General features: G+C 44.6%; 1 protein-coding gene across 12 annotated transcripts in view; it reads left to right on the top strand.

Moving 5' to 3' along the window:
• Positions 1–22,724, top strand: part of MAGI1 (membrane associated guanylate kinase, WW and PDZ domain containing 1) — a 571,591-nt gene extending 548,867 nt beyond the window's left edge. For 6 of the 12 annotated variants that reach the window (XM_079794597.1, XM_079794593.1, XM_079794600.1 and 3 more), the window contains 7 exons: positions 638–928; positions 3,764–3,964; positions 11,667–11,760; positions 11,881–11,941; positions 12,823–12,966; positions 15,145–15,283; positions 19,204–22,724. In XM_079794597.1, the coding sequence (XP_079650723.1) occupies positions 638–928; positions 3,764–3,964; positions 11,667–11,760; positions 11,881–11,941; positions 12,823–12,966; positions 15,145–15,283; positions 19,204–19,991 (1,718 nt within the window). In that variant the 3' untranslated portion in view covers positions 19,992–22,724. Of the gene's footprint in view, positions 1–637; positions 929–3,763; positions 3,965–11,666; positions 11,761–11,880; positions 11,942–12,822; positions 12,967–15,144; positions 15,284–17,289; positions 17,379–19,203 lie in introns of all 12 variants that reach the window. The other 6 variants (XM_079794603.1, XM_079794604.1, XM_079794595.1 and 3 more) reach the window with 3 other exon arrangements.
• The last annotated feature ends 3,919 nt before the right edge of the window (positions 22,725–26,643 follow it).

The raw sequence follows: 26,643 nt of genomic DNA, 5'->3' as shown, positions 1-26,643 counted from the left end.
GCTGAACACACATTTTGCTTCTGGCATGAAACCTAAGTTGGTTTCACCAACTATTGTGGCTCTTTAGGAGTGTTTTACCCTGTCACCTGACCAAGCAATCCAACTGGAATTGCATAGCACGGGAATTCTGAGGGTATCGGTTGTGATGTGCGCAGAGTGGATCAGTGAGCCTGGCCGCCAGGAGGAATCCCCCAGCAGGGCAGCCTGCGGTGGTGTCTGTGTATCTTCTTGCCTGATGGGAAATTCACAGCAAAACCTGGAAAGCTGAGTAGAACTGAGACTTGAGGGTAATGGCACTCATAATGTGGGCCAAGGTCAGACCTCGGCAAGGACGGTCATCGTGGTGTGGGCCAACCTGCACTTCTGCATGGCCTGTGTGTGGTTCGCTCAGGGATCCCTCCGAGTGCGGAACCGGGTGTTGATTGTGGGTGTGATTGTGGGTGTGGGTGTGGGTGCGGGTGTGGGTGCGGGTGTGGGTGCTGCTTGAAACCCTTGAGCCTGGGTTCTGTGCGGCCAGGCTAATCTCCTGGCTTCGAGCACGCGTGAAGCTGGGAGGGGTGCGAGTGGCGGGCGCTGGGGGGAGAGGGTGGCGGCGCTGGGGGCCAGATCGGGGCCTGAGAGCGCACCTTCTGCACAGCCCCCAAAGCGGAGCCGGAGGTGCCCTCGCCGGCCTCCTCGCACCACAGCAGCACGCAGCCCGCCTCGCTGACCGAGGAGAAGCGCACCCCGCAGGGCAGCCAGAACTCGCTGAACACGGTGAGCTCCGGCAGCGGCAGCACCAGCGGCATCGGCAGCGGCGGGGGCGGCGGCAGCGGCGTGGGCAGCGCCCTGCAGCCCTACGACGTGGAGATCCGGCGCGGGGACAGCGAGGGCTTCGGCTTCGTCATCGTGTCGTCCGTGAGCCGGCCCGAGGCGGGCACGACCTTCGGTGAGTGGCAGTGCCCTTCCCGGGTTTCCGAGGCCGCCGGGCACGCCGGTCAATATCTCATTAACAGAAACGCCTCCCTGCTCTTCGCTGCAGGTGATTAAAGTCTTAATTGGGATGCAGTTTGTTTGGTACTTTTCCCTCCTGAAGGTTGGGTGTTTTTTTTTTAACCGTTCAGCTTCCATTCTGAATGCGTGTTCACACACCCTAAGCATCCTGGCATCTGCACGCAATTCGCAGAACCACCCCTTGATGTCGAGAAATTCTCGCCGGGGAAAGAGTGGCATCTGAAGGTCTGGGAGATTTTTAAGGAGCGAATGGCTGTAAAAAATTCTTAGGAAAAGTAGAGGTGTAAGGAGTAAAAATAGTACATGAAATGCCCTTTCCACCTGATCTGTGTCCTTTCTCTACTCTGTCCCCATCTGAAATGTTTTAATTTTAAATAATTTTTGCTTTTGCCTGATTAACAATCTAATTAAAACCTGAGAGTTGTATGTCTTCCTTGCCCTTGAATTCTAGCAGGGGTGATTTCCCGTCTAGTCCAGGTGTGGGGGTTTCAGCAGAGTATTTTCACCCTCTCAGAAGGTTAACTCTCAGCAGAGACAAATAGGAACCCATCGGATTCCAGGAACTAGTAATCTATGAATCTGTTTCCGATTGAATGGATTATAAATATGTGCTCCAAGAATGATCCACCTTCTTCATTGGATAAAGTAATTTGTTATTCCCCACGCACATTTGCCGATGAGTATGGAATGTGGTGGGAGGCAGGAAGGGCTGTGCAGGCTTTGAAATATACCTCAGCTCTATCCCCAAATGCCTTACCCACAAGGAGTCTGAGGACCTTGCTGGCTAAGATCAGCGAGGTGGCCCACCCCTTTAGCTTCCTGCTTCCGAGGAACCCCCTTGCCTCCATGTAGTCTCTGCCCTTTCCATCCTGCTAAAGCCGGTTCCACTAGGTTTGGCCACGAGGAGACAGAGTCAGCGGGTCTGTGCATGTGTGGCTGCAGTAACAAGCACCCATTACTAACAGTGCTTTTGTGAGCTACTTTAATAATCCATGTCATGGATGGGTGACATGACATCAAGGCAAGGCGTTTTTCTACTTTTAAAATTAGTTTTGGAGACTTTTCTGCTTAATTTAATAAAAAGAAAGGCAGGGGAGTGAGGACTCCCAAGTTATTTTCTTCAGATCCATATTGTGACTGTCCCCATGCACCCTTTGATGGTCTCAGGATTTCAGAATTCTGTTTCACTTTCTAGAAAGAAGTAGCAGATATGTCCGGTGGGAGGCTATGTTACTTAATGAATATTGAATGTCTTCACTCACAATTGGTCTTGATTGTTTTCCTCTGGTTCTTGCAATGAATGTACTAAACTGTCCCTAATACTTTGCATGACACTTCTGTTCCGAACTATGCGAGCTTTCCTCACACCTGCTGTTTGATACCTTTCTCATGCGAGTTGTCCTTGGAGATGGGCAAAACTTAACCAAGACCTTGAATTAAGTGTGGAAGCTTTCACCACATCTGCCTGTTGGATTCCAAAAAAACTGTTTAACTTCCTTTTAAAAAATTCTTTTGCCATAATGTTACATCCAATAAAACAAACTCAGGCAAATACTCTGAAATTCAAAGGACGTACAGCTCCTTCCCCACGTTATCCTGAGGGTCCCAATGATACTGGGAGAGCCTACTCAGTTTCCGTGTCTCCCATGCTCGTTTTGTCACCCTTTCCAAAAGGTGGCTCAACTGCTTACCTGTCTTCAGAGTCCCCAGAAAGACAAATTCCCAAAATAGGTGAATGTGCATAAGAAACTTTGAAACTAAAATATGATTAGCTGAGAACTGTCAGGCTTCGAAGCCAATTTCCCACCTCTCTCTAGAAGTTTGCAATACTCTTGGCTGAGACATGGAATCCCTCAAAGTGCACAATAAACCTTCCTCTTCAAATGCACTCTTTCTGGTTTTTCATGTTGCAAATGGGTAGTAACTGACGAGGAGAGAGGAAATGATTGAAGAAACAGGGTTGAGGAATGGTTTGAACCCAGCTTTGTGTGGGTCACCGTCCTCAGCCTCAGTAGGTACTAGGTTTTCATAGTCCCTTGAGGGGGTTTTCGTGAGGATGGAGGAGGATTCAGAGCTCGTGAGCCATTTGGGCCCTATCCTGAAAACACAGATAGGATGGTTGAGCAAAGGTCATGGCAGCAAAAATAGATGTCAAGGTTGGGAGCTGTCTTGGCTCATCTCTTGCTTTTCTAAAGCTTTCACCATTCTGGAGAGAAGGCAGGAGGCTGAAGTGTTTGTCCAGGAGGCGTTCTCAGATTGAATGTTGGGTGCTAGCAGATCTCATGCCTCACCAGACTCCCAGGGATGATTCTTCTAAATGGAGAAAGAACAAAACATTGGCAGAAGCTTAAAGAACAGCTGGCAAAGGGACGTGGCATGAACACAGAATGTGTAGAAGCACCCCTCCCAGCCCTGGGGTCACATGTGAAGTCCCAAAGTCAGTCAATGGCAAGTTATTTGGGGGGCTCTTGAGAATCTTCGAAGTTGTGAAATATCCCAGATTTTATGATTGATTTAAGGCGGGGAGCGGGGATTTCCCCGCATTTTGGACCAGGAAAGGACTGCAGGTCAGGGCAGTGGCTTCTTCCACGGATGCCCCGAGTGTTGCCAATGTTTTGACCATCGGCGCAGAGCTCTCCTTTAATAACATTTGCTTAATGCTTTAATTAATTAACACTTAACCTTCTCTTTCCCTTTTCAACCCTTTTTCTCCTCCCTGTACTATATTCCCACGTAACTTAAAAAAAATTAAAACTCACTATCAAAGCAGGCAATGCATGTGTGGCTATGCCTCACAAAATAGGTCGGATTATTGAGGGGAGCCCTGCTGACCGATGTGGCAAGCTGAAAGTAGGAGACCGGATCTTGGCAGTAAATGGATGTTCCATCACCAACAAGTCCCATTCAGACATTGTCAACCTAATCAAGGAAGCGGGAAACACAGTTACCCTCCGCATCATTCCCGGGGATGGTAAAGTATACTATTGTCTCTCTCTCTCTCTATCTCTCTCTCTTTCTCTATCTCTGTCTCTTGACCTCTGTGTCATTGGTGTTCATGTAATTGAACAGTGTTGATGTAGAGGCAGCCTTATCCATCCCTAACTGAACAGAGCCTTCAAACAAATGTGAGCCATTGTTACTAAACCTTTACCTCCCCTTCTTTACTTAATCCTCTAGCCCTTAATACCTACCTTGCTGCAGATATAAAAACATTTCAGAAAACCTTCAAGTTTTCCCGATTTAGTATTTTGGTTTTGGTGCCCTTGTCTTTAAAACAATAGAATCGTTTGAATACAGGTGGTAAAGGTCTCCTGATGTTCTATCTGGACATCACTGAGGATTTTTTTTTTTAAACAATCACTAAATATATGTGTAATATGTGACATCACAAAGTCTACATAATGCCAGTGCAGAGCCAGGAGTGTCTTTTCTGAATAAGTGAATGTATCATATGTTTTATTTCATTGGGAGAGTCTTAGGGTTTGTGCATCCTTGATTTGTTGCTAATTTTTACATGTGACTGAAGATATAATTAAATCTCTATATTTTTTATTTAATTGTAGGTTATATGTACATTAAGCTAGGCCCATTCTTGTTTGGTTGGTTGGTTAAATTCAAATCTTTGGTTCTTTTATGGCAGTGGTGACCCCCACCCCCTGCATCCCCCACCCCGGGACATGTGGCACTGTCTGGAGTGAGTGCTAATGGCATATAATGGGTGGACCTAGGGATGCTTCTGAACATCCTACAGTGCACACAGCCCCCCACAATGAAAAGTTATCCAGCTAAAATAACAATACCCATTGTGCTATTCATATTTAATAATAATGAAGCTGATACCTAATGTCACTAAGTATAGATTCATCAGAGAATTAAGTCCTATATATTGAACTCATTCTAAGCAGATTTTGTTCTTGGGAGAAAACTGATACCTGTCCCAAAATGTTCCAATCCTTTTTTTTTTTTTTTTCATTTTTGCTCTGCATGTGATAAAATAAAATATGCAGGGCATCCCCAAAAATGTATGCACACTTAACAGTTGATAGCTCAACTGATGTTTCTTTCTTTTCAGATTTAACCCATTGGAATTAATAATTATTCAAAGTATATATACATTTTTGGGGATACCATGTATATTCTAAAAGTCAGTGAGTACTTCTCAAGAGGAAATGTGGTTTTATTGAACTAGTGTCATAAAAATCTATGCCATTGATGTGTAAAAGAAAATAATTGGAGATTTTTATCTAAAGGTAATTCACCAAATGAATATCTGTATATACAAATCGTTAGAACGTGAGCTTTATAGTTTAAAATTCGAGTAGTATAGACTGTGCCTTTCAGAAAAAGTAAGTCCAAAATTGAACAGTAAAACTAAAAATTGTTGGTTCCACGAACAAAGAATTTTCTCGGCACCAAAAATACCTCATCCAAAATGTGGAGGGAAATTAGCTCCTTCAATGTTGGTGTCCTTCAGCCTGCCTCCCAGGCATGGTTAGGAGAGGAGCCTCTGGTCTGGAGTCAGTCCCCAGTCACCACGCTGGGAAGCTGTTACAGTGTAGGAGGGTGACCACAAGATGATAGAACAGAGGTTCCTAATGGAAAGGATGAAGGAAGCCAGAGAAATGAAGGAAGAAATGGTTGAGTGAGCCCAATGGAGTATATACACGGAGTGACCAGATTATTATGCGTTCAGAGATCATAATAATCTGGCCACTCAATGTAAATTCAGACACATGGACAAATTTCAAAAACTAATCCAAAAGAACTGGACATAGGAATTGACTTGCTGGATCTACGTTAGTCGTAATGTAGAAATGAGGATGTCAAATAAGGAAGAACTTAGCAAAAGAGTTTGAAATCAGTCAGGAAAGAGAAATATGCAGAAACACCTTATACTGTGCACATACTAGGTGTTGACTTAATTTTTTAAAAATACAGTGAAAAATATTTTAGGAAATCTGAACCAAAAAATGTAATACAAGGTGAATTATCAGTAACAGTTGTCAATAAAAAACTTTTCTAAACTTGAATACTTCAAAGGTATAAAATTCAGATAGACGTATCTACAGGCTATCATGGTTAAAAGAAAGCAAACATTGAAGTTGATACAATATAGTTAAGGGCTGATGCCCTGCGGAGGCTGCCATTTCATTGAAGACACTATAGGAATTTGTTGCCATGGTGATAAAACTCTCCATCAGTTACTCTGTAAGTTTTGGAGGCCAGGAGAAGGCAGTGGAATCCAGCAGAGGGTGGATTTGTGATACTCAACTTTTAACTGAGGCAAAAAAATCACCTTCTTGGCAATTACAGTTGAGGCAGGGGAGTTCGATTTGTGGGGAGATGCTGGAGCAATCCAGGAGGGTTTTGCAAACACCTGGAAGGCAGAGAGTGAAATTCATGGAGGTTCCTTCTGTGAAAGTGTGCTGGCCATGGCAGGTGGTGGGAAAGGGCCATGCTCTCTGTGTCAGGGACCGCTGGTCTCCTTCAGATCTTTCACTCTAATGCTTCATTCTTCAGGGAGCCCACAGACAGCTTGTTTCATGATCCCCGGGAGGAGACTGAAGTTCTTAATCAGCGTGCTTTCTTAAGCTCCGAGAAATCCATCTTGTCCAGAGAACTGTTCTCAGAAACCCTAGGAGGCACTTGAGGAGGATGCATTCTTGGTTGGACAGTACTTGGAACCCACTCTGAATCCACTTCTTTATCGTTCTTATGTTGCCTAAGTCTTTTTTCTTATCATCATTTGCCTTTATTTTTTTCTCCAACTTCACTAGTTTTCCTCACTCTGTTTCTTCTCTCAGTTCTTCTTCTCCCCTCCTCCTCTTCCTTCTCTTCCCTCCTCTCTCTGTCTCTTTCTCTCTGCCAGCCCCCTCCAATAAAAGTTCTGTGGCATTGTGTTGTTAGAAGGCCTGCCTTCACGGATGATGGTGGGCAGACCGAGATCAGGGGAGTCCTCACCATCTCTGCTTTTACTACCTCTGGGACCAGGGCAGGGCAGAACATTTTCTCCTATGAGATAAGGGTAAGGGATAGGAAATAAAAGGTGACATCACAGAACGGCCCAGAGAATAGCTGGACATACTGAATCTGAACTTGCAATCTGACAAGTCAACCACACCTGCTTCCTACCACTTGTGTCGTACAGGGATACCCTGTGAAATCTGGATACCCTGACTGCGCCAGGCTAGCATGGACCCATCAAACTGAATACAGTTTAAGATAATGAGAATATTTATGAGCTTAAAAAAATATGATCATAAATTTCCTCACTCTGCTTCTCCCAATTCCCCTTCCCCTTCCTCCTCCTCCTCCTCCACCACCACCTCTCTCTCTCTCTCTCTCTCTCTCTCTGCCCTCTCCACAGTGATGATCACATTGTCTCAGATCACCTTTGTTTCACAGGAGGTAGGGCTTGGACACAGGTATTGCTGTCTCCTTGGAAAAGGCACAGAACAGTGTAAGTTTATCTTAATAGCAGGCTCTATGGATGTGATGCTAACAGAGACTCAGTCAAAAGGAACAGCTTCCAATCATACACATTTTAAGTCTCCCAAAGCTTTTCAGTTATTGCCGGGACTCATGTTTTCAAAGGCCTTCTTCAGCTATTTATTACATGTGCTTAAGAAAGGAGGGCGTTATCCTTTGTTGATCTGTGTGGCTTTGTAAGGCGGATTCCGGCAGGGCGGCTGAGGCAGTGCCAGGGAAGCAGGATAGAACTGGAATCTGGTGGCGGAGCTCTGTTGAAGCCCCTGAGAGAGGCGCCTATCAGGAGTCGGGGCCTGGTTGGGCCCAGCGCCCTGACGGCTCCTCCAGAGCTCCCCTGTGCTTTTCTTGGTGCACGACTGCCATGCAAAGGATGGCGATAGCCCTGTTCCCTGCTCCGAGCGAGCTGCAGGAGGGGTAAACACTGTGTAATGAAGGCTGTAGGGTACTTTCTGGAATTTGTCATAAAAACAGCCAGTCTGGCTGGCTGCCGTGGAGTTTTAAAAGCCAAATACATTGCCACCCCTTCGCAGTACTGCTGCTGGAACCTGCTCTTATATCAGAGCCCTGGGTTTAAAGGTTTTTCTATTACCGGGCAAATTGTGCTTTGGACCAGAGCTATAAATTTATGACAGTGGGCTTCATCTCTGTATTTTAAAAAGCTAGAGAGAATCTCAGCACTTCACGTCTTGGTCTAATCCTAACTGAAGACTTAAAGCTGCCAGTGCCTCCACTTGCTCTCTGGATGACCTTGGACATATTGCCTGTCTTTTCTAAGCCCCCATGTCTCCATCTGTAAAATGGGGGTGCTAATGGCACCTGTTTCATTGCACCATAAGAATTAAATGAATTTAATGCACTTAGCACAGTTCTTGACACATTGTAAATGATTAGGAAATGGTGGTTGTTTATAGGTTAACAAAAACAAGACAATTTAGGAAGTTCAAATAGCTATTTGCATATTACCGTAAATGTTAATTTTTAAGTTGCTTAAAGTTTAGCTTCAACCCCAGATTTGCATTTAAGTAGGTGAAAATAGCAAATGAAGGTTAAGAGGAAAATTAATAAAACAGTTCTGTTTATATGCGTTTTGGGTAATCATTGGTTGTATCTCAGCAAACACGAAAGCACAGAAATATAAAAATTGTGAGATGGGATCTGATCTGCCTGGGAGACTGGTCACTGAGGCCACACATGCACCTGTGAGGCCTCACAACTCGTTGCTATATTCACTTTAATCACAAGGAAGCATCCATATTGGTTTCCTGATTATGATTTCCCCAGGGCCCGCACAATCTTCTGACTTCCCAGAGAGTCTCCATAAAGTTAATGACAATGAGTGATACCAGGTTTCTTAAAAGGACCAATACCCGTGCTTGGAAACTCCTGGTGAGTCAGAACGAGAGGCTGCGGCCCTCGTGCTCTGTGCTCACACAGCTGCGGGCTTGATGAAAGATCTCACTCTTACCACCTTGGCTGTACTAGGCAACTGCAGTTATAAAAATATGCTTTCAATAGTCATAAACACATGCTACCACAAAAAACATGCTCATCGTTTTGGGGGCAGTTTTCATCTTCCAGGCGCAATCACACTTTTCTTTCAGATAATCTTTGCACCAGTTCCCTAAGACACATCCGTTATCCCGCATGTGCAGTGGAGGAAGCTGAGGCATGAAAAGTTTAACTTTGCTTAAGCCCCAGCCGGCACATTGCAGAGTTGGGATACAAAGCCAGATAGTGTGACTCGAGAATCTGTCCTGGCTACCATTATGCTAAGCTGCCTCCCAATAACTTGAGAAGCCCCACCTCCCCAACTCAGAGGGTTGCAAGGCATGCTGACATAATAAAAGGCTTCAAGGAGCCTGGCTCAGTTGGTTTGGTGTCATCCTGTACACCAAAAGGTTGCCAGTTTGATTCCCGGTCAGGGCACATACCTGGGTTGTGGGTTCCATCCCGGGTCAGGGCAGGTATGGCAGGCCAACCGATCAATGCTTCTCTCTCACATCAATATTTCTTTCTCTCTCTCTCTCTCTCTCTCTCTCTCTCTCTCTCTCTCCTCTCTCTCTCCTCTCTCTCTCTTCCTCTCCCCTTCCCTCTCTCTAAACATGCTCTCAGGTGAGGATTTTTTTTAAAAAGGCTCTGGGGGTGGGAGGAGGCTCTGAGGAGTCCACGAGAAAAAATACAGACATGCAGAAACATTTCTCTCTGTCACCTATTATTTCTCACTCTTAACTGACCACATGTTCCTTTTCCCTCAGAATCTGTAGAAATATTTAGCGAAATAGGTTGTGAGAAATATTGTCCTAACCCATGAACAAGATACACATTTCAGTTCATTTGATCTAGTTACATTTTCCTTTTCTCCTCACCCAAGTATATGCTTTTTTATTAATCTTTTTAGAGAGAGGGGGAGGGGGAGAGAGAGAGAGAAACATCAATCACTTGCCTCCTGTATGCACCCAGACGGGGGATTGAACCTGCCAATTAGGTATGTGCCCTGACTGGGAATTGAACCCACAACCTTTTGGGATGGTTCTCCAACCAGCTGAGCCACCGGCCAAGGCAAATTACATTTCTTATTAATCTTGTGTCATAGCTGTAAGAATTGTGGGCTCTATGGCTGGAATACAAACTATTAACATCAGATTTCAACTTTCTCATTTTGCTAAGAATTTAATTTATACAAGTTCCACAGCAGTAAACAAAAAGGAGAAGCATGGCAGGGGCCATAACTTAGTAAATGTGTACTGAGTGCTTACTGTAGGGCAGGTACTGCACTGAACATTCCATCTGCTTTTATCCCAGAGAAGGGAATTACTAGCATCATCCCCTTCTGGCAGATGAGGAAAAGCAGTCACACAGCTAAGGAGCGGGGAAAGGAGGATTTGAACCTGGGTTTAAATCTCAAGCCCATGCTTTTAACAAGTATGTGTGACAACAGTAACACAGAATGGCAGACAGGCCACAGTGGTTGGGATTTGAGGGATGTCTTCTCACCCGTGACTGCAATGAAAAAAAATGCAGTCCTGATATCCCAGTTGGTGAGACTTGACATATTTTCTCATAGGAACTTTGTTAGACATGCTGGGTAAGATACATGTATTTGACAAACATTGAAGTGCCTCCGATTCTAGACTTCCTGGCACACTGTGAACTAAACAGGCATTTATAGGCAAATCTTAGACTCTACCCACCATAATTAGCATTTTCTAAAATGGAAAATTTATGCCAAGTTCCAAATAGTCAACCTAAAAATAAATATTTAAAGTGCATCTTGCTCATAGTCGCTTGCTATCTGCCTTGATCATAATGGAGAAACAATTCATAAAAGAATATGTAAGCATTACTGTATGAATGATTAAATTTGATTGTGTGTGTGTGTGTGTGTGTGTGTGTGTAGCGTATAAGCATGCTCATGTTTTCAACATCTGCATCTCCATACTTTAGAGACTAATGAAGTTGCTTAGGTATGTGGTTAGTGAAGAAGAAAATCAATTTACATAGGAATATAATCATAGTTATTACGTTAGGGTGGCTTCATGATTTATACAGCTTGTATTTACAAGCTCCAGCTCTAACAAATGCAAGTTTTTAAATTAATTTCTCATAAGTGATACCTGACGAGATCTGTCAAGAACTCCACATTTTCAATTACACTTCATTAAAAGCAATGGGCAAGAAGGTAGATGGTGTGTGTGTGTTTAACAAGATGTTAGCACACTTCTAATTTTAATATTCACCTGAGGAAATTAAACACAGTCACTAAATATTGCCAGTACATTGCAGGAAATGTTAAGAAAGAGGTATATAATGAGTCTGTCCAATTCTGGGGAATAATTCTGGTGATACAGTGTTTTGATGGGACTGTCACTTTTAAGTGGCGGGGGCAGAGTGAGAGATACCCGCCTTGGCTGCAATTTTAGGTTAGTATTTTCTTGGACAAACTTTTTATTTGTGGGGATGTCTTGTTGGGAGAAGGGTAACGGGGTATACATGGCTCACATCATAGAATATCTTTAAATGATTCTTCAAACTCTTAATTATTTAGAAATTGAAGTCAGAGCTACTTGAAATGGTTACAGAGAAGCCCACCTTGTCACTCAGATACAGGGCTTCGGCACCCTCCCTTAGTCTGGGGGTGTCTTCTTCAGGGCCCTCATTTCGTGATGCTCTGTCTCATCCTGCAGAGTCTTCGAACGCCACTTTGCTGACCAACGCGGAGAAGATCGCAACCATCACCACCACACACACCCCCTCTCAGCAGGGGGCCCAGGAGACCAGGTCAGACCCGGCTTTGTTAGTTTAAAGGCAAAAAGTAGCTCCTGGCATGACGACACTCCTCCTGGGGTCTTCCTCAGTTTCCCCACAGGTTGTTTTTATATGTATTTCTCTCTTTGGCAGGAATACCACCAAACCAAAGCCGGAATCACAGTTTGAGTTCAAAGCACCCCAGGCAACACAGGTGAGGCCGTTTCTCTGTTTCTTTGCTTTGCACATTTCCTTCCGGCTTTCTGAAGCTATTTTTATGAGATATCTTTTATAAGGTACCTCAATTAAAATAAATAACCTTTGGTGAGGGGAAGTACTGAATATGTGCTCACATTTAGTTGTCTAGGAAATGACATTTTATTTTACTACCTTTGAAAAATATTCCCAGATATCCTTTTCCGGGGAAGGGGGAGAATTGGGGAGGAACAAACAAAATAAGAAGCTATAATTGGTGACCAATAGAAGAGCAAAACAGCTGACATCTACTCATGGTATTCATAACTGCATTTATGCCAAGATAATACCTTTTTCTAAGGTGTTTCTCAGACTCGTGAATTTCAGGGGGGACCCACAGACCTAATACCTGTCCCATACAGGGTAATGGAGGGTGCGCAAATAATGGCAGGTGAAGAAAATGTGGGAAATACTGTGTGTTGCAAAGTTAAACAGGTTCCTTTTCAACTGGCCTTCTGAGCCTTTTGATACCCTAACAGTGGACACTATGGCATTTTGGGGTTATTGGGCGGGGAGGTTGAACTTCCAACAATGTGCAGGGTATCATGTAATGAATTTTCCTGTCGTAAATGGCGAATTGCAGCCTCACTGGTTAAATTAAATTTTAATATATACATATTGGTGTGCAGTCTACGGGCACACTCATGAATGTTTTCAAAATATGGACTCCAAACTTCTCAGGTTAATGGATATTAATAAACAATTGAGGATCTGCAAGAGGGGGTAGTGATGGTGCCTTTTGGTCAAATCGGCATAATAGAGGACGTTTGGGAAGAGATGGAGAGAAAAGGGGCGGGTGTAAGTTCTCCCGGAATGATTCCATTTCATGTCTTGAACTAGGAGCAGGATTTTTACACTGTGGACCTGGAAAGAGGAGCCAAGGGCTTTGGCTTCAGTCTCCGAGGGGGCCGAGAGTACAACATGGACCTCTATGTTCTGCGCTTGGCAGAGGATGGTCCTGCCGAAAGGTGTGGAAAGATGAGGGTGAGTCGGAAGAGGAATCTGGAGTAGATGTAAACACGTTATCAGCAGTGACCTTTTGACGTTATGTGGCTAGAACCTTCTTTATGAGAACTACATTTTCTATAGCTTTCGGGATACTTGAAATGCATGACTCCCACCCCAGCGTAAATCTCCTCCTGAAGCATAGTTAGCTGGAGCTGCTGAAGTTAGGTGAGCCCCTTCTACTCTTTGAGGTTGAATGGAGGATTGAAATTACTTGCAAAATTATTAAAGGGGATATTTCTGAATCCCATTTCCACCATTGTTATACTTAGTCTCCTGAGGCACACACATCATCGCAGGAATTCCTGGCTGGACCAGGATGCTTAGAGAGCAGGAAGGCCTGCGGTCCTGCAGGCTGAGTGGTGGCTCCATTCCGTCTCTGGCTGGTCACCCGCCATCTCACCTCAGCCTCAGGAGCCTGCGGACTCTGCCTCAGCAAAGGCACGGCTGCTCCGTGGGATGGTTATTCGGGGTCACTCTGTAGTAGTCAGAGCTACAAAATTTAAAGACACAAATGCAAGGATCCACTCTGCTCTGTTTAGATAGTTAGTGTCTGCTATTGTATATGAATGCATTGCTCTCCTGGGCAGATTAGATGACTAAAGAAATATCATCACGTTATAGATAAGTCACATAGATTGAGACACACACATAGGAAATAATTGGCAGTGAATTAAAAAAAATCACAAGTCAGGTCAGGAAAAGAAAAAAGTGAATAAAATTGGGCCTGAGCAGAAAAAGGGACTAACGGTAGGGAACTTAATACTTGTACTTAAGACACAATCTTGATTTTTATGTTTCTTCAGATTGAATTTTTTAACGAGTTTCCCCCACATTGGAAAGTAGATGATGTAGCTTGTTTTAAAAAATTAAACAGTGAAAAATGGTACATAGTAAAAATACAGTTTCCAGGATCAAACTGTTTATCAGTTTCTTATATATCCCTCCTTTATGGATATAGTATATGCACAATGTGTGCCTATGCAAGTTTATAGTGTACATATACTTTTTAAGTTCCAAACACATTGGATATGCTTTTCCATGTCTTTACTCACTTAAAAAGAGTTTCTGATTGAATGAAATACCATTGTCCTGCCATTTTGTATAATGCTGTATAGATCACAACACATTTGTCCAGTCTGACACCTTCAACTTGGTAGGCATTGGGTATTATCATCTCCTTTCACCGTTAAAAGGACTTGAGCAAGGTCACGTAGCTAACTAGTGATAGGTCCAAAGCCAGTGCTTCTCTTCTGCCTTCTGGATGTACAAGCTTCATGCACAAGAATCTGGTCTGTCTTGTTTACTCCTTTGCTCTAGTGTCCGGAATAGCAGCTGATACATAGTAAATGCTGCGGTCAGTTATCAACCGGACCGGATTGCTGTTGCATGGAAGGCTCAGCTGGGAAAGGATTTGCTTCCCTCACAGAGTCGTTGGCAAGATACAGCGCCTGTTGGGCTGCTGGGCTGAGCGCTCCGTGTCCTTAGCATGGACTCCATAGGGCAGCTCACAGCATGCCTCAGTGAGAAAGTGAGCGAACAGAAGAGGGCAAGTAAGACAGAAGCCAGAATCATTTTGTAACCTTATCTCTGAACTGACCTCTCATCGCATTTGCCATATACTGTTAGAAGCAAGTCACCAATTTCAGCCCACATTCAAAGGGCAGGAGATTACATGGGGTGTGAATACAAGAAGGTGGGAATCACTGGGGGCATCCTGGAAGCTGCTTACCACATCCTCCTTCCTCAATAATTAACATTCCCCTCGATAGCTTTATTAGTTTTTCTTTTGCACTTACAGCCCCCTTTCTGATAATCAGAGAAAACATTGTATCTAGTCCGACCAAGGAGCGAAGGAATGATTATTTGAAATGTGCCAAACTGGTTCTCAGATACTATCTAACATAGATGTACTTTTCTAATTTTCTTGTTAATTGTATTTACCTCATTAGAATGTCATCTCCATCAGGGCGGGAATTTTTGTGGAGTTTTTTGTTGTTTTCACTGCTGCATCCTGAGCAATAGATGATTTTCTGGCAAACACTCAATAAATATTTGGGAAATCAATAAATGAAAGAATTTCAACCATAAAGCACCTCAATAACCAGTGAAACCCTTATGTGGTCTTCTCACTTTGCTCTCTCTTGCTTTGGACAGATCGGTGACGAAATTTTAGAGATCAATGGTGAAACCACCAAAAACATGAAGCATTCTCGGGCTATAGAACTGATTAAGAACGGTGGCCGCAGAGTGCGTCTGTCTCTGAAGCGGGGCGACGGCTCGGTACCGGAATATGGTGGGTCAAACTATGAAAACCTCCCCTCCTTCCCTGGCATGACTCCATGACTTTGTCTCCAGAACTGCAGCAGGAAAGTCTTTTTGTTTCCCCTCTTCACCAGTGTCTTACCAGCCTTCCGCACCATGTGATTATTTGCCTCGCTTGTTCTGAAACCTCTACACATTTCATCCTTTTGCTTGCTTCCATGGACTGGGGCATGGCCTAAGACAAGATCTTTATAGCCCCCTTTCTGATAATCAGAGAAAACATTTTGTCTAGTCCGACCAAGAGCGAAGGAATGATTGTTTGAACTGTGCCAAACTGTTTCTCAGATCCAATTGTTAGCACAAAATGACTCTACTCCTTTTAAGAAGCAGGAAAGCAGGTTTCCTGAGTGATATGTTGAGGCACAATTCTTTTTCTTCTTTTTTCTTTTGTGGTTACTTGATGTCTTATTTCTGAGACGTGAAATTCTGAGATGATTTGGGAGCTTGCTCACCTCCTTTATGCTCTGTATACAACACTTCTGCGTCCCCACTCCGGTTGCTGCCCCAAATGAGACTACTTGAGCCCACTAGTATAAAACAAACAAAACTGTTGCTACGTTAGCCATATGTTTTTAAATGATAAAGAATGGAATCGATTCCCAGTGCTCATCATGAGGGAAACATGTGACTATACCTTTCCTATGGGGAAAGCCAGATTATGCATAAAGTTCTTTTGTCATATCTATAGACATGATTTGACTGAACAGCAAGGATCTTTAAATAGCTTAGTGTCCTCATGGCAAAATATTGTATATTATAATAATTATGTCCTATTTATTTGAGATTCTTGTTTAAAATTTAAAAAAAAAAAAAGCTATGCCCTAGATGTAGGGCTTTTCTTCCCAACCAAAGGTCTACAAAAGTTTCTATAGAAACTGTGATTGAATGGTCCCTATGCGTCAGTCCCCTTTATTAGGGATTTTATCTGTTATCACCCTCTTTTCTCAAAGTCATTCTGCACAATTCCCAGTTGCACTTTGGACTTGAAGAGATCTTTAATTCAAATACAGCTCAAGGACAAGGTTAACTCCTTTGAAGGGTAGCCTTCCCAGGTGTTGGACATCGAGGTGCAAAATACGAGGGGCCCAAGGTGTGGGGGTGGCATATGAGCTGAGGCCCTCTCAGACATGGCCAACCACACACAGGGAAGGTAGCCTAACAACCCTGAGATGTTACAGCTGTGCTGGGTATGGAACCCTGATAGGTGTATGGATGCCCTGAAACTGTGTAACGCTGTCTCCCTTTTCTGTCTTCCCTATGCTTCTGTTGGATGTGATATTTCATTTCAGAGTCACCGTCAGTAACCTCTGTACCCTCTCAAAACCTGTGTCTGTTGCACTGAGGATGAAAATCCAACACTAATAAATGTTCTTTGGGCTAAAAATAAAGATCATTTAAATGCTCGGCTTTCCAAGAAGGGTTGAACATGCCAGGGTTGTGCTGCTGTAAAGTCTCCATGTGTCATTTGGACTGAATCTCTAATTCTAGTGATTAGAGTCACAAATGGGTTATAATATGTTAAGTTCCAATATTTTTCTGACTTGATTGGAACCTGCTTCTCTGTGAGGCTATTTTTGTAATGAGTTTTTTGTACTTAATTTAACAGCCGTGGTCTTCAGGGGGGAGGGAGGGCACTTCGTTCTTTTGTTGTTTATTGTTAAATGCTCTCCTATACCAGCCTGTCATTGTCCCAGTTGTTTGAAAAAAAAGAAAGAAAAAAGGATGCATCTATTGTCTGGGTCCTGAGTCACCTTCTATGGCTGTCTAAAACGTCACTGTTCTGATTTCTGCAGCCTTATTTGAGTGTTGCCTTAGACTGTCTGACTGGACAAATAAACTCTCTTTGCCCTATGTTAACAAATGCAGATTTTTTTTCTTTCCTCTTTGTTACAGGGAATCTAAATGTTCAACTTTTTTGTCTTTCTCTCTCTCTCTTTCTCTCTGACTGTTCTTGGTGCTGGGCCCTCCCTTCTACAGCAATGATACCTCCTAATATCGCTGCATGTATGAGAAATGAAAAGCTCGGGGAGGCTTGCTTCTACCTTATGGGCCATAATCAAACTACGGTTTGTAGCTCAATCAATACTAGGTGTTTCTGTGCTGTGGCCTAATTTCCTCATTGCTTCTGCTTAGCTCTATTTTGATATGTTTGGCAATTCATTCTGAGCACCCTGCGTTCTCTGAATTGTAAGTACACCGCTGACCCTGTTGAAGTCTTGCTCTCCCTTTTCTTAAAAGTAGGAGTAAGGAGCCCCCAGGTTAATCTGGCTCTCCCAAATCTTAAAGTGACTTTGTGTTATTCTAATAGCCTACCCAGCATTTTTAGAACAAGCATGTCAAACCCGCGGCCGGCGGGCAGGGTGCCTCGTTTATTTAAACAAACGAAGGGCCGCGAGTTTGACATGCTTGTTTTAGAATGCACAAACCTCATACCACAGAACTCTCACCTGGGTAGACAGGGCTTTGCTAGACGGGAAGACATTTCCTGCTTATCTCTTGGGAAAGGGCAGCCCGTGGGCCAAGCCTGTCCACAGCCTGTTTTTGTACCTAAAGCGTAGCAACACGGCCCATTTTATGTGCTGTCTAAGGCTGCTTTGACACTACAGTGCCAGAGCTGAGTAACTGTAACAAACTCTGTGGCCCACAAAGCCAAAAATAACGATTCTCTGGCCCTTGACAGAAAAGGTTTGCCAACCCCCGCTCAAGGCTCTATGCCTGCTTTTGTTCACACCTACCCAGGGGGTGGGGAGATCATTCATGAGACAGATGGCTTACTCTTGACCCTGTTGCTTCATGCAAGATCCTTAAAGAGCTTCCACTTCATCTCCGTGACCGTCCCCGGCCTGCCCTCCACACGGCAGCGCCCCATTCCTGGTGCTCTGCCTACAATGGTATAACGTGTGTGACCTGTTGGGGTTATTTGTAAACAAAGCAACCCTGCTTTGAAAAAAGCTCTCATAACTTCGGGATGCCACCTACCACAGCTGCGGTGTTACTTCACATAGTTTCATAGCAAACAAACGCCCGTGTGTGCGGCCCTGCTTTTAAGGCTAGAGATACCTTGATGTTGCGAGCAGCAGTCCAGTGGCTCCTGGCTGAGCATAAAGAAAAGTGCCTCTGAACGTCAAGTTTATCTGGACGCCATCTGATGTCACCTGTGCTCCCTTCCACTCCCTTTTATCTGTCAGGAGACTCCACATTTTTAAAACAATAGTTCCCTAAGTTTCCACAAAAGGGAAGAAACTGCTTGAATAACATGTACAGAGGCAGAGGATGTCTAACGGACCCTCACTTCATGTCCCATTTGCCAGTCGCCAGCATCTGGCCATGCTGCCCCTGGGACCATCCCCTGTGCCCCCCCCCCCCCGGGGGCATCTGGCTGGAGTAGACGCACACGCTGTGCCACAGCAAACGCAGAAAGCCCGAGGGCACCGCAGCCATGTCTACCTCCGCACCCCTTTCATCCCCACCCACATCCAAAGCAGGCTGTTAGCATTCCCCAGGAAGTTCCCTCACACCCAGGCTTTTTTATTTTTTTTTCTCAGCAAGTTCAAACAAGTATTGTTTTAAAGAAATGTGTCCTTTCATGGGGGCTGGGGGGCGGGGGGCCAGGGAGAAGGGCTGGGGGTGGGAAGAGCAAGGGTGGTGGTGGGCCGTCTGGCTGCTGCTAGCCACCTGAGGGGGTGCCTCCCTGTGGAGTGCCGGAAGGGTCTGTCCGGTGGAGCCGCCAGCACTAGTTGTTGGCCTAACTAGTTGCCGCTGCCCTAACCAGGCCTGGCTGGCTGTGGCCGGTGCAAACGTGTGTGCGGGTTGTGACGGGGGGCGCTCCCGGGGGCGGGGCCGGCGCCCAGGGCTGCTCACCGACTGTCGCTCTGCTTCCTTCCCCCGCAGACCCCGGCAGCGAGCGGGCCGGCGGCCCCGCCGGTGCACACGGCTTCCCGGAAGTGAGGCCTGGCGTCCCGGAAGTGAGGCCCGGCGCCCCGGAAACGAGGGGCCGCCGGCTGCCCCCGCCATCGGAGTCCAGTCACCCACCCGACCTTCACAGATCACCTCCGCACGGGGACCAGCGGGCGCACGGGGGAGCCTCGAGGGGCAGCAGGGAGCCCGGCCGGGCGCCCAGTGAGCACCACACGTGGAACGGGACTCCCAGGACCCCCGGCGGCGGCGGGGCCGGCCGCCCCCAGGACCGGGCGCCCGAGGGGCGAAGGGAGGCGCCCCCCGAGCGGCTGGCGGCCGATGGCCCAGGCCGGCGGGCCCCCGAGAGGCGCCGGGAGGGCACCCGAAGCGCCGACAACACGCTGGAGCGGAGGGAGAAGCCCGAGCGCAGACGCGAGGCCTCTCCCGGGAGGAGGCGCGAGCGCTCGCCCGGCCGCCGGAGGGAAGGCTCGCCCGGCCGCCGGAGGAGGTCCCTGGAGCGGCTCCTGGAGCAGAGAAGGTCTCCGGAGCGCAGGAGGCCGGGCTCGCCCGAGAGGAGGGCCAAGTCCACCGACCGCCGGCGTGCGAGGTCCCCGGAGCGCAGGCGGGAGCGGTCCCTGGAGAAAAGGAACCGAGAGGACCGAGCCGGCCACCGAGAGAGGGAAGAGGCGAGCCTGAAGCCCGAGGGCGGCCGAGGCTGCCGACACCCCCCGGAGCAGAGAAGGCGGCCTTACAAAGAGTGCAGCACCGACCTCAGTATCTGAGCCCGTCACGGGCCGGCCGTTCCCCTGTCCCAGGTTCAAGAGGAAGCTCACACACCTGAAATACTTTCCTCACCTTAGGAAGCATCTGACACCTGAAGACCCTATGAATAGCAACAAACATTTTATGCATTTGAATTTATAAGAAAAAAAATATATATGTGAAAAGTGTTGTGCCTGATGTATAATATTAAAGAAAGTATTTTTAAATGCATACTTTTTTGGAAATTATTTGCCAAATGTTGCCCCAAAGGGGGATACATTTTGTTTCTACATACACTGTAGAATTGTCAAGAAGTGTTCCCATCTTTGGGCAATCTTGTTCTCTCTCCTGGTTAAATAGGGCTTTTGATCATTTTCTCTAAGTTAAAGGAAGTTACTGATTAATTTGATATAGACTTATGTAATGATGTAGTGTTACACTTTAGTTAGGAGTTTTTCTTTAAAAAAAAAAAAAAGCCAAGAGGCAAAAGTTATATTTGTAAATGCTGAGGACTCTGGGATTGCCGGTGATCCTAAAATCAAGCAAACTATATGAAGAGACTACTACTGCAAATGAAGGATATTTATAGCAAATCTACACAGCACACAGAAATGTTATGTTCTTGCGTCATAGTTGGTTCAGAAAACAGTTATACTCTCCCTGGCCATAAAGGTTGGCCGCCATGACCCAAATGCAGCCCAGGTGCAGATGGTCAGCTTCATTAGCGTTATCAACATCTACCAAGATCTCATTACGGCAGTGCCATCATGGCCTCACTCAACTACTGGAAGAAATGGACAAAAAAACACCTTCTGTATTGTCTTGTCTGGTTGAGGCTGCAGAGGAGATGGAGTGGGGGACAATGTGCCCCATGTGAAGGAATCAAAAATCCCCAATAGAGAAGGTATGGTCCCCCTTTTAGCATAAGCCCAGGTTGCTCTTTCCCAAATTGGGGAGGAGGGGATGAGTCTTGGTGGCGTTAGCTCCCTATTGATATGTAGGGTTTAGAGGTGCTTATTAGAAATGCCAGTTTCCCTTTTGAAGCTATTAACAGTCTCCAGAATAATTGAAGGGGAAAGGTCATGATCCCAGTAGCTCTCCATCTCATTGTCAAAGAACGTTCTGCCCTCATGACCCTGTCCTTTGAATTTTGGGACAGCAAAACAAAACATGATTTTTCTTTAAAAAACAATTAACACATTCTTTTGCAATCCACTCCCACATGAGGTGTAATTGGGTTGGCTATAGCCCAGGGAAGTGGTTGAAATGGGAAATGGATTACTGCCTAGCTGAGCCAAATGTTTGCTTGTACCTGTTGGACCACTATAGCAAACTGCTGCTTACAATACATTGTATATTTCCGTAGTACTGTTTAGCATTTTCCATACAGACACAATCTTTGCAAGTCAATCACTGTTGTTCTCATGGTACTGTTTAAAAAAAAAAAGAAAAAGGACCAAAAAAAAAAAAGAGAAAACCAGCCAATCATTGTGTGTACAGAGTTAAAAATTGTAATTAATAGAGCCTGTTTAAAAACAACAACTGTTGCCTTTTTTCTTGTATAAAAGAGAATTTATGACAAAAACTTTAGCAGTGAGGAATGTGATATGTGTTTATATTTCTGAATATGGAACAAATTGATTCATTGGGATATATTTTAATGTAAACTAAATCAGGTATGTAAAGCTGTTTTAAAATGGGAGACTATATAAGTAATTCTTTAAAGCTTTAGTTGGTTTGAATATTATCATTTCCTCCATGGTGAGCCTGCTTGTGAACTATTAGGCACTTGTTTGCATTCTGTTCTTCACTCATTTCTTGCAGTGTGCTATGGACTTAATGCTGTTTCTGTACTGATGAAAAGCAGTGTGTGGGCCAATCTTTTTATAAAACACTATGCATATATAATATTACATTGTTCAGAGCTTTATTTGACTTATGGGTTTATACATAGCACTAGGGTGAGTAGCTATAGTTGAATGGGCATTCACAAAACAACTTCCTCAGAGAGAAAAGTCTGCAGCTGCTATTTTTACCAATGTTTTCCATACAAAATATACATCGAGCTATAGTAGTATGGCTTAGGGAGAATACAACTGAATAATGATGTTCTTTTTCATCCATTTCCTAGGAGCCAACTTGTAGATTTTATTCCTAAGGTTCCACTGCTAGGAATTTTCTATTTCTAGCAAAATCTGTGATGTTAAATGATTGATGCTCTCAGTTGTGGTCCAGAGTTTTAAATAAATGAAATCAAGGTAGATTTTTGGAGTACATCAAAGTTGATATTTTGATGTCTTTTTTATTGTCGTAGATAACATTTGACATTCTAAAATCTATGTGCTACCCACCTGGGCTTGTCTCAATCTGAAGACTTTGGTGTGGCTATTTCCTCAGAATTCCACACAGATTCACTTTGGAAATATTGTACTGTACAGGGACTATGCACTAAACAAAGATATAGTTTTCTCTGAACTACTGTAACCTTAAATTGGAGACTGATTCTTGTGAGCCTACTTTCCTTAACCCCCCACTTCATGTAAATGTCTTGATGAGAGATGATGGATGTGTATTTTGTACGATGAAATCAAACCATTTAGAAATTTCCTTCCCACCCATATTACACAGCTGATGCCTAGAAGAATGTGGGGGAGGGAGGACTCAACACCCTACTTGTATTTTTTAAGTTTCTTTTGTGAAAGATTTTTAATGCATTTTTACTGTAAAAATACATGGAAATGTATGCATTCCATAACCACTATTGCTTCTGGATTGATATCTTTCTTGTCTCCATGTTGTCTCAAATGTATCAAGGTCAGGTAACCAAGTGAGAATGTCTGGCTCCAGCTCCATGAAATATACCATTGTGCTGAAAGAAGGAATTATACCTTTGCAATGGTATAGGGCCTTTCTATTCAAAGTGTGGTCCATGGGCCAGCTGCCTCATCACCAATGCAGAACCTATTAGAAATGCAGAATCTTAGGTTCCACCTTGGAGTCTGTGAACTTTACAAGGTCCCCAGTTAATACATGTGCTCATGGAAGTTTGAGCAGTCTGGTGGTGCATGGAACACTGGAAATAAAGCAAACCCCACCAAAGAGCTTCATCGCCTCCTACCTGTGATCTTGGGCAAATTCCTTAACCTCTTTTTAAGCCTCGGTTTCCTCATCTTGAAAAGACCACACCTCATAGAGTTGGGAAGAATAACTGCAGTGTTTAGCACACCTCTGACAAGCAGAAGAATCCTCAGTAAAATACTTTTTTTTTTTTTTTGAGGAGGAGGAATTATCTGTATGGCAATGGGTATTCTATTTTCATTGTCCTTGTTTATTTTCCAATCAAAATGAAGAAATACTTTCTCTATTAAAATGGGGAAGAAGGCCTTCTACTTTAATGATAAAGTTCACAAACAGTGTGGCTCATATACATACTCACCAGTGTTTTGAAATATGAAACCATAAGGCTGTGCTGTGAAAGTTAAGACAAAAATAGTCTCAGAGCGTAAGTCTTGGAGACAGATGTATGTGGAGTTAGACATACTCCTAACTAGTCATACTAGATGAAAAATTCAACCCGTGAGTGAGTTAATATCTGTCCTGGTTGAGCATGTGGTTTCTAATGAGGTTCCAGGCTCCCACACAGTTTATGGATTATACCTTCCATGGATAGGGTTTCCCTAGAGGACCTCAGTTCCTGGGCACTCAAAATGTACTGTGTTTAATAGCCTTCCTAGCCCTGGCCAGCGTGCTCAGTGGTTAGAGAGCCCAAGCTTAGAAGGGTCTTAAGTATGAGTCTAGGTCAAGGACATGTACCTGGGTTGCAGGCTCCATTCCCAGCCTGATCTCTCTCTCTCTCTCTTCTCTCTTGCTCTCACTCTCTCTCTCTCCACCCTGCCCCTTCCACTCTTTGAAAAGCAATGGAAAAATATCATCTGGTGAGGATTAACAAAAAAAAGTAAGCCATCCTACGATTTCTCTCTTTTGCTGTATATTGCTTTATTTTGTCACCAACGTGGTAATTATGGACACTGCTCACTTCCCTAGCTTCTTTTTGTTAAAGATGGCATCTGGAAATGGTCCCTGGCTTAACTGACAATGGGAGCTATTTGTGAAGCCCTTAGTCACACAAGTTCTTTGCCTGCCATAAATAGCCACACTAAAAAGAATGTGATGTGACTCAGTTATAGCTCTCAGAGATTTTTCCTGCCAGTGGGCAGTCGGAGACCACCTTTGATGGTCTGCATTCATGTTAAAGGACGAGGCCTTTCAAGTTCCTCCAGGTGGTTTTTCTCACAATCTGGCAACATGGTCAGCTGTCGGGGGGAGAGGGGGTGTTCAGCACAATAAGATCCTAGTGCGTTTGGAATACACCTCATTATATGCTTTGAAGAAGGGAAATGACAAAGCTGGGCCCTCTCCAACTCAGGTACTTTTTTTTTTTTTTTTGGTGGAAGTGGGCTTTCTATGAAAACTTTTTGACTAGTTTCACCCAGTGGGGTCTTTATGCATTGTGCCCATCGTCAAGAGTAGGAGTATGGTTTTAATTCTCTAATGGGAGATTGCTGGATCACAGATCATTTTGAAAGAAGATGGATTTAAGCAAGGTGATATTAACAGTAAATACCCAAATGTTGACTGCTACCCTCTGTCACTTTCCACTTCATTGTCATGTCCCTCCAGGTCCACTTGGTCTTCACAGCCTAGAACTCTAAACACCAACCAAGAAGCACTGTCCTTTTAAGTAGATCCCTCAAGGAATAAAGTCTCTTTGATCTCAGAGAATCAGAGTTGAGGGGAAAATAGCTCAGAAAGGCTACTAATCCCTACCTGCAGAATAGGAGAAGCTTGTGACTAGAGTACTTGTTTTTTCACTGCATATTGCAGACTGACTCTGCTAGGTACTTGGTGGTGATATAGGATTCCAAGGCAGGGGGAATAGGGAAACTGAGACAGGAAAGTGAAAACAAGGCCAAACAGTGTGGGCAATTTCAGCCAGCTTGTAACTAACATGCCACTACCTTCCCCAGCCCAGGACACAGAGCAAATGGTTAAAAACACAACTCCCTTATAAGAAAATGCAGAGAGAGGGGGGGAAAGGGAAAAATGGGCAGTTTTACTCCCTAAGCAAAGAAGCCAGCAGCCTCAAAGCTTGACAAGATAAAGTTGGCAGGTGCTTCTGAATTCTGGGAAGGCCACAACAAAGTAAAAAAAAGGGACCTTGAGAATTATCTGTACCAACATAGTCAGCAGAGGCATTTAGAAGCCTATAGACAGGAAGGTATATAACACCTCAGACCCCCACCCATCTTGCTCTGCAAATTAGCAAAGAACCTGTCTGTGCTTCATTAGCCAGTGGTATAGGTTTGCTTGCTTTGCTTTTGCTTTTTTCAATAAAGGTGCACACTTTAATTGCTTTAATAAATAGACTTTTCACAACACAGTCAAGGTCTCTAGTCTAAATTCGTTGATATGAGAAGACAAGGATCGAGGTTGGGGACAGCCCTATCCCACTGGCTCACAGTGCTGTCCTGTCCAGTAACACCTCTCTGGTGTCAGTAGGAGGTGCCTGTAACATTTGGTGCCATGACTCAGATCAAAGGGTGTGATTGGGATCAGAGGTGGGTTACTCCCAGTTACCTCTTGGCTGCACAATTGTCCTTGATTCCCTCCAATGGATGGCAATGAGTTCAGTCCCTTTGGGGATTTCTTTTTCTGTTTTGCCACTGGGGGTTAGAGGGTTGCAGCATAATAAAAATTTGCAAAATATACAAGGCCTGTGCTCGGGGGCAGAAAATTGAAAATAAAACCACACGAGTGCTTGGGTCCTTGCCCAAGCTCCGAAGATCAAAGAGGCAAATTGTTCCCTTTGGTTCAAGACTCTTGACGGTGCTACTGGTATAAGGGCCTTGCAGAGGTGTCTGGGATTGAACCCTAAGATGCAGAGGTGTAGGAAATGGATCTCTATGATCCATCTCCAGCATGGTCAGCTTTTGATGGAATTTGCTGAATTCTCCCCAGGGCAAACAGATGTAGGGAGGAGGGAAGAGGAACAAAGACCTGTGCACATGGGCCAGCATCCTGGTGGAAACCTCCGAGGCGTCTGCCTCAGCTAGACAGGGGAGATGGAGGCAGCTAGAGAGGTCTCAGCCCAATTTTTTTTAAATGGCCCAATAGGAGACAGCAAGACCTAGGTGATGTATGAGGAAACAGGTGACCCCATAGTACTCAGCCAACGAGGAACCAGAGGAGGGACTAAATAAATAGGCTATGCTCGCTGCCCCACATGTACCTGTAAAATGAAATGGAAGCTCGCTCTGGAGAGTGTATTAAAAGTCTCATTTTCGCCATTCTTATGTCTCAGAGTCCATCATTTGAATTCGGACAGGTGAGCAATTTCTCACAATTTGAGGGCTGTCTGGGATCTCTGTGCAGGTGGAGAGGGAGGAGCCGGTTTAAGAGGAGATACATCCCACCCGATTTTGGGTGGCCCCTTCGCCTGAGCTCCATCTCTTCGCAGACGCCATAAAATAGGCCCAAGACTGTTTTACTTGAGAAAATGGCAAAAATGACATAATGGGGGTACACACACGATAACCAGGCAAACCTCATGCATGGGCCAAGGTGGGAAATTAGACTTTAGTACTACCTTGGTGGTCAGGTATCCTCCAAGGT

The sequence above is a fragment of the Cnephaeus nilssonii genome, assembly GCF_951640355.1.
Source record: "Cnephaeus nilssonii genome assembly, chromosome: 17".
Taxonomy (NCBI): Eukaryota; Metazoa; Chordata; class Mammalia; order Chiroptera; family Vespertilionidae; genus Cnephaeus; species Cnephaeus nilssonii.
The sequence above is the reverse complement of the archived record's forward strand: the minus strand, read 5'-3'. Positions and strand labels throughout refer to the sequence as shown.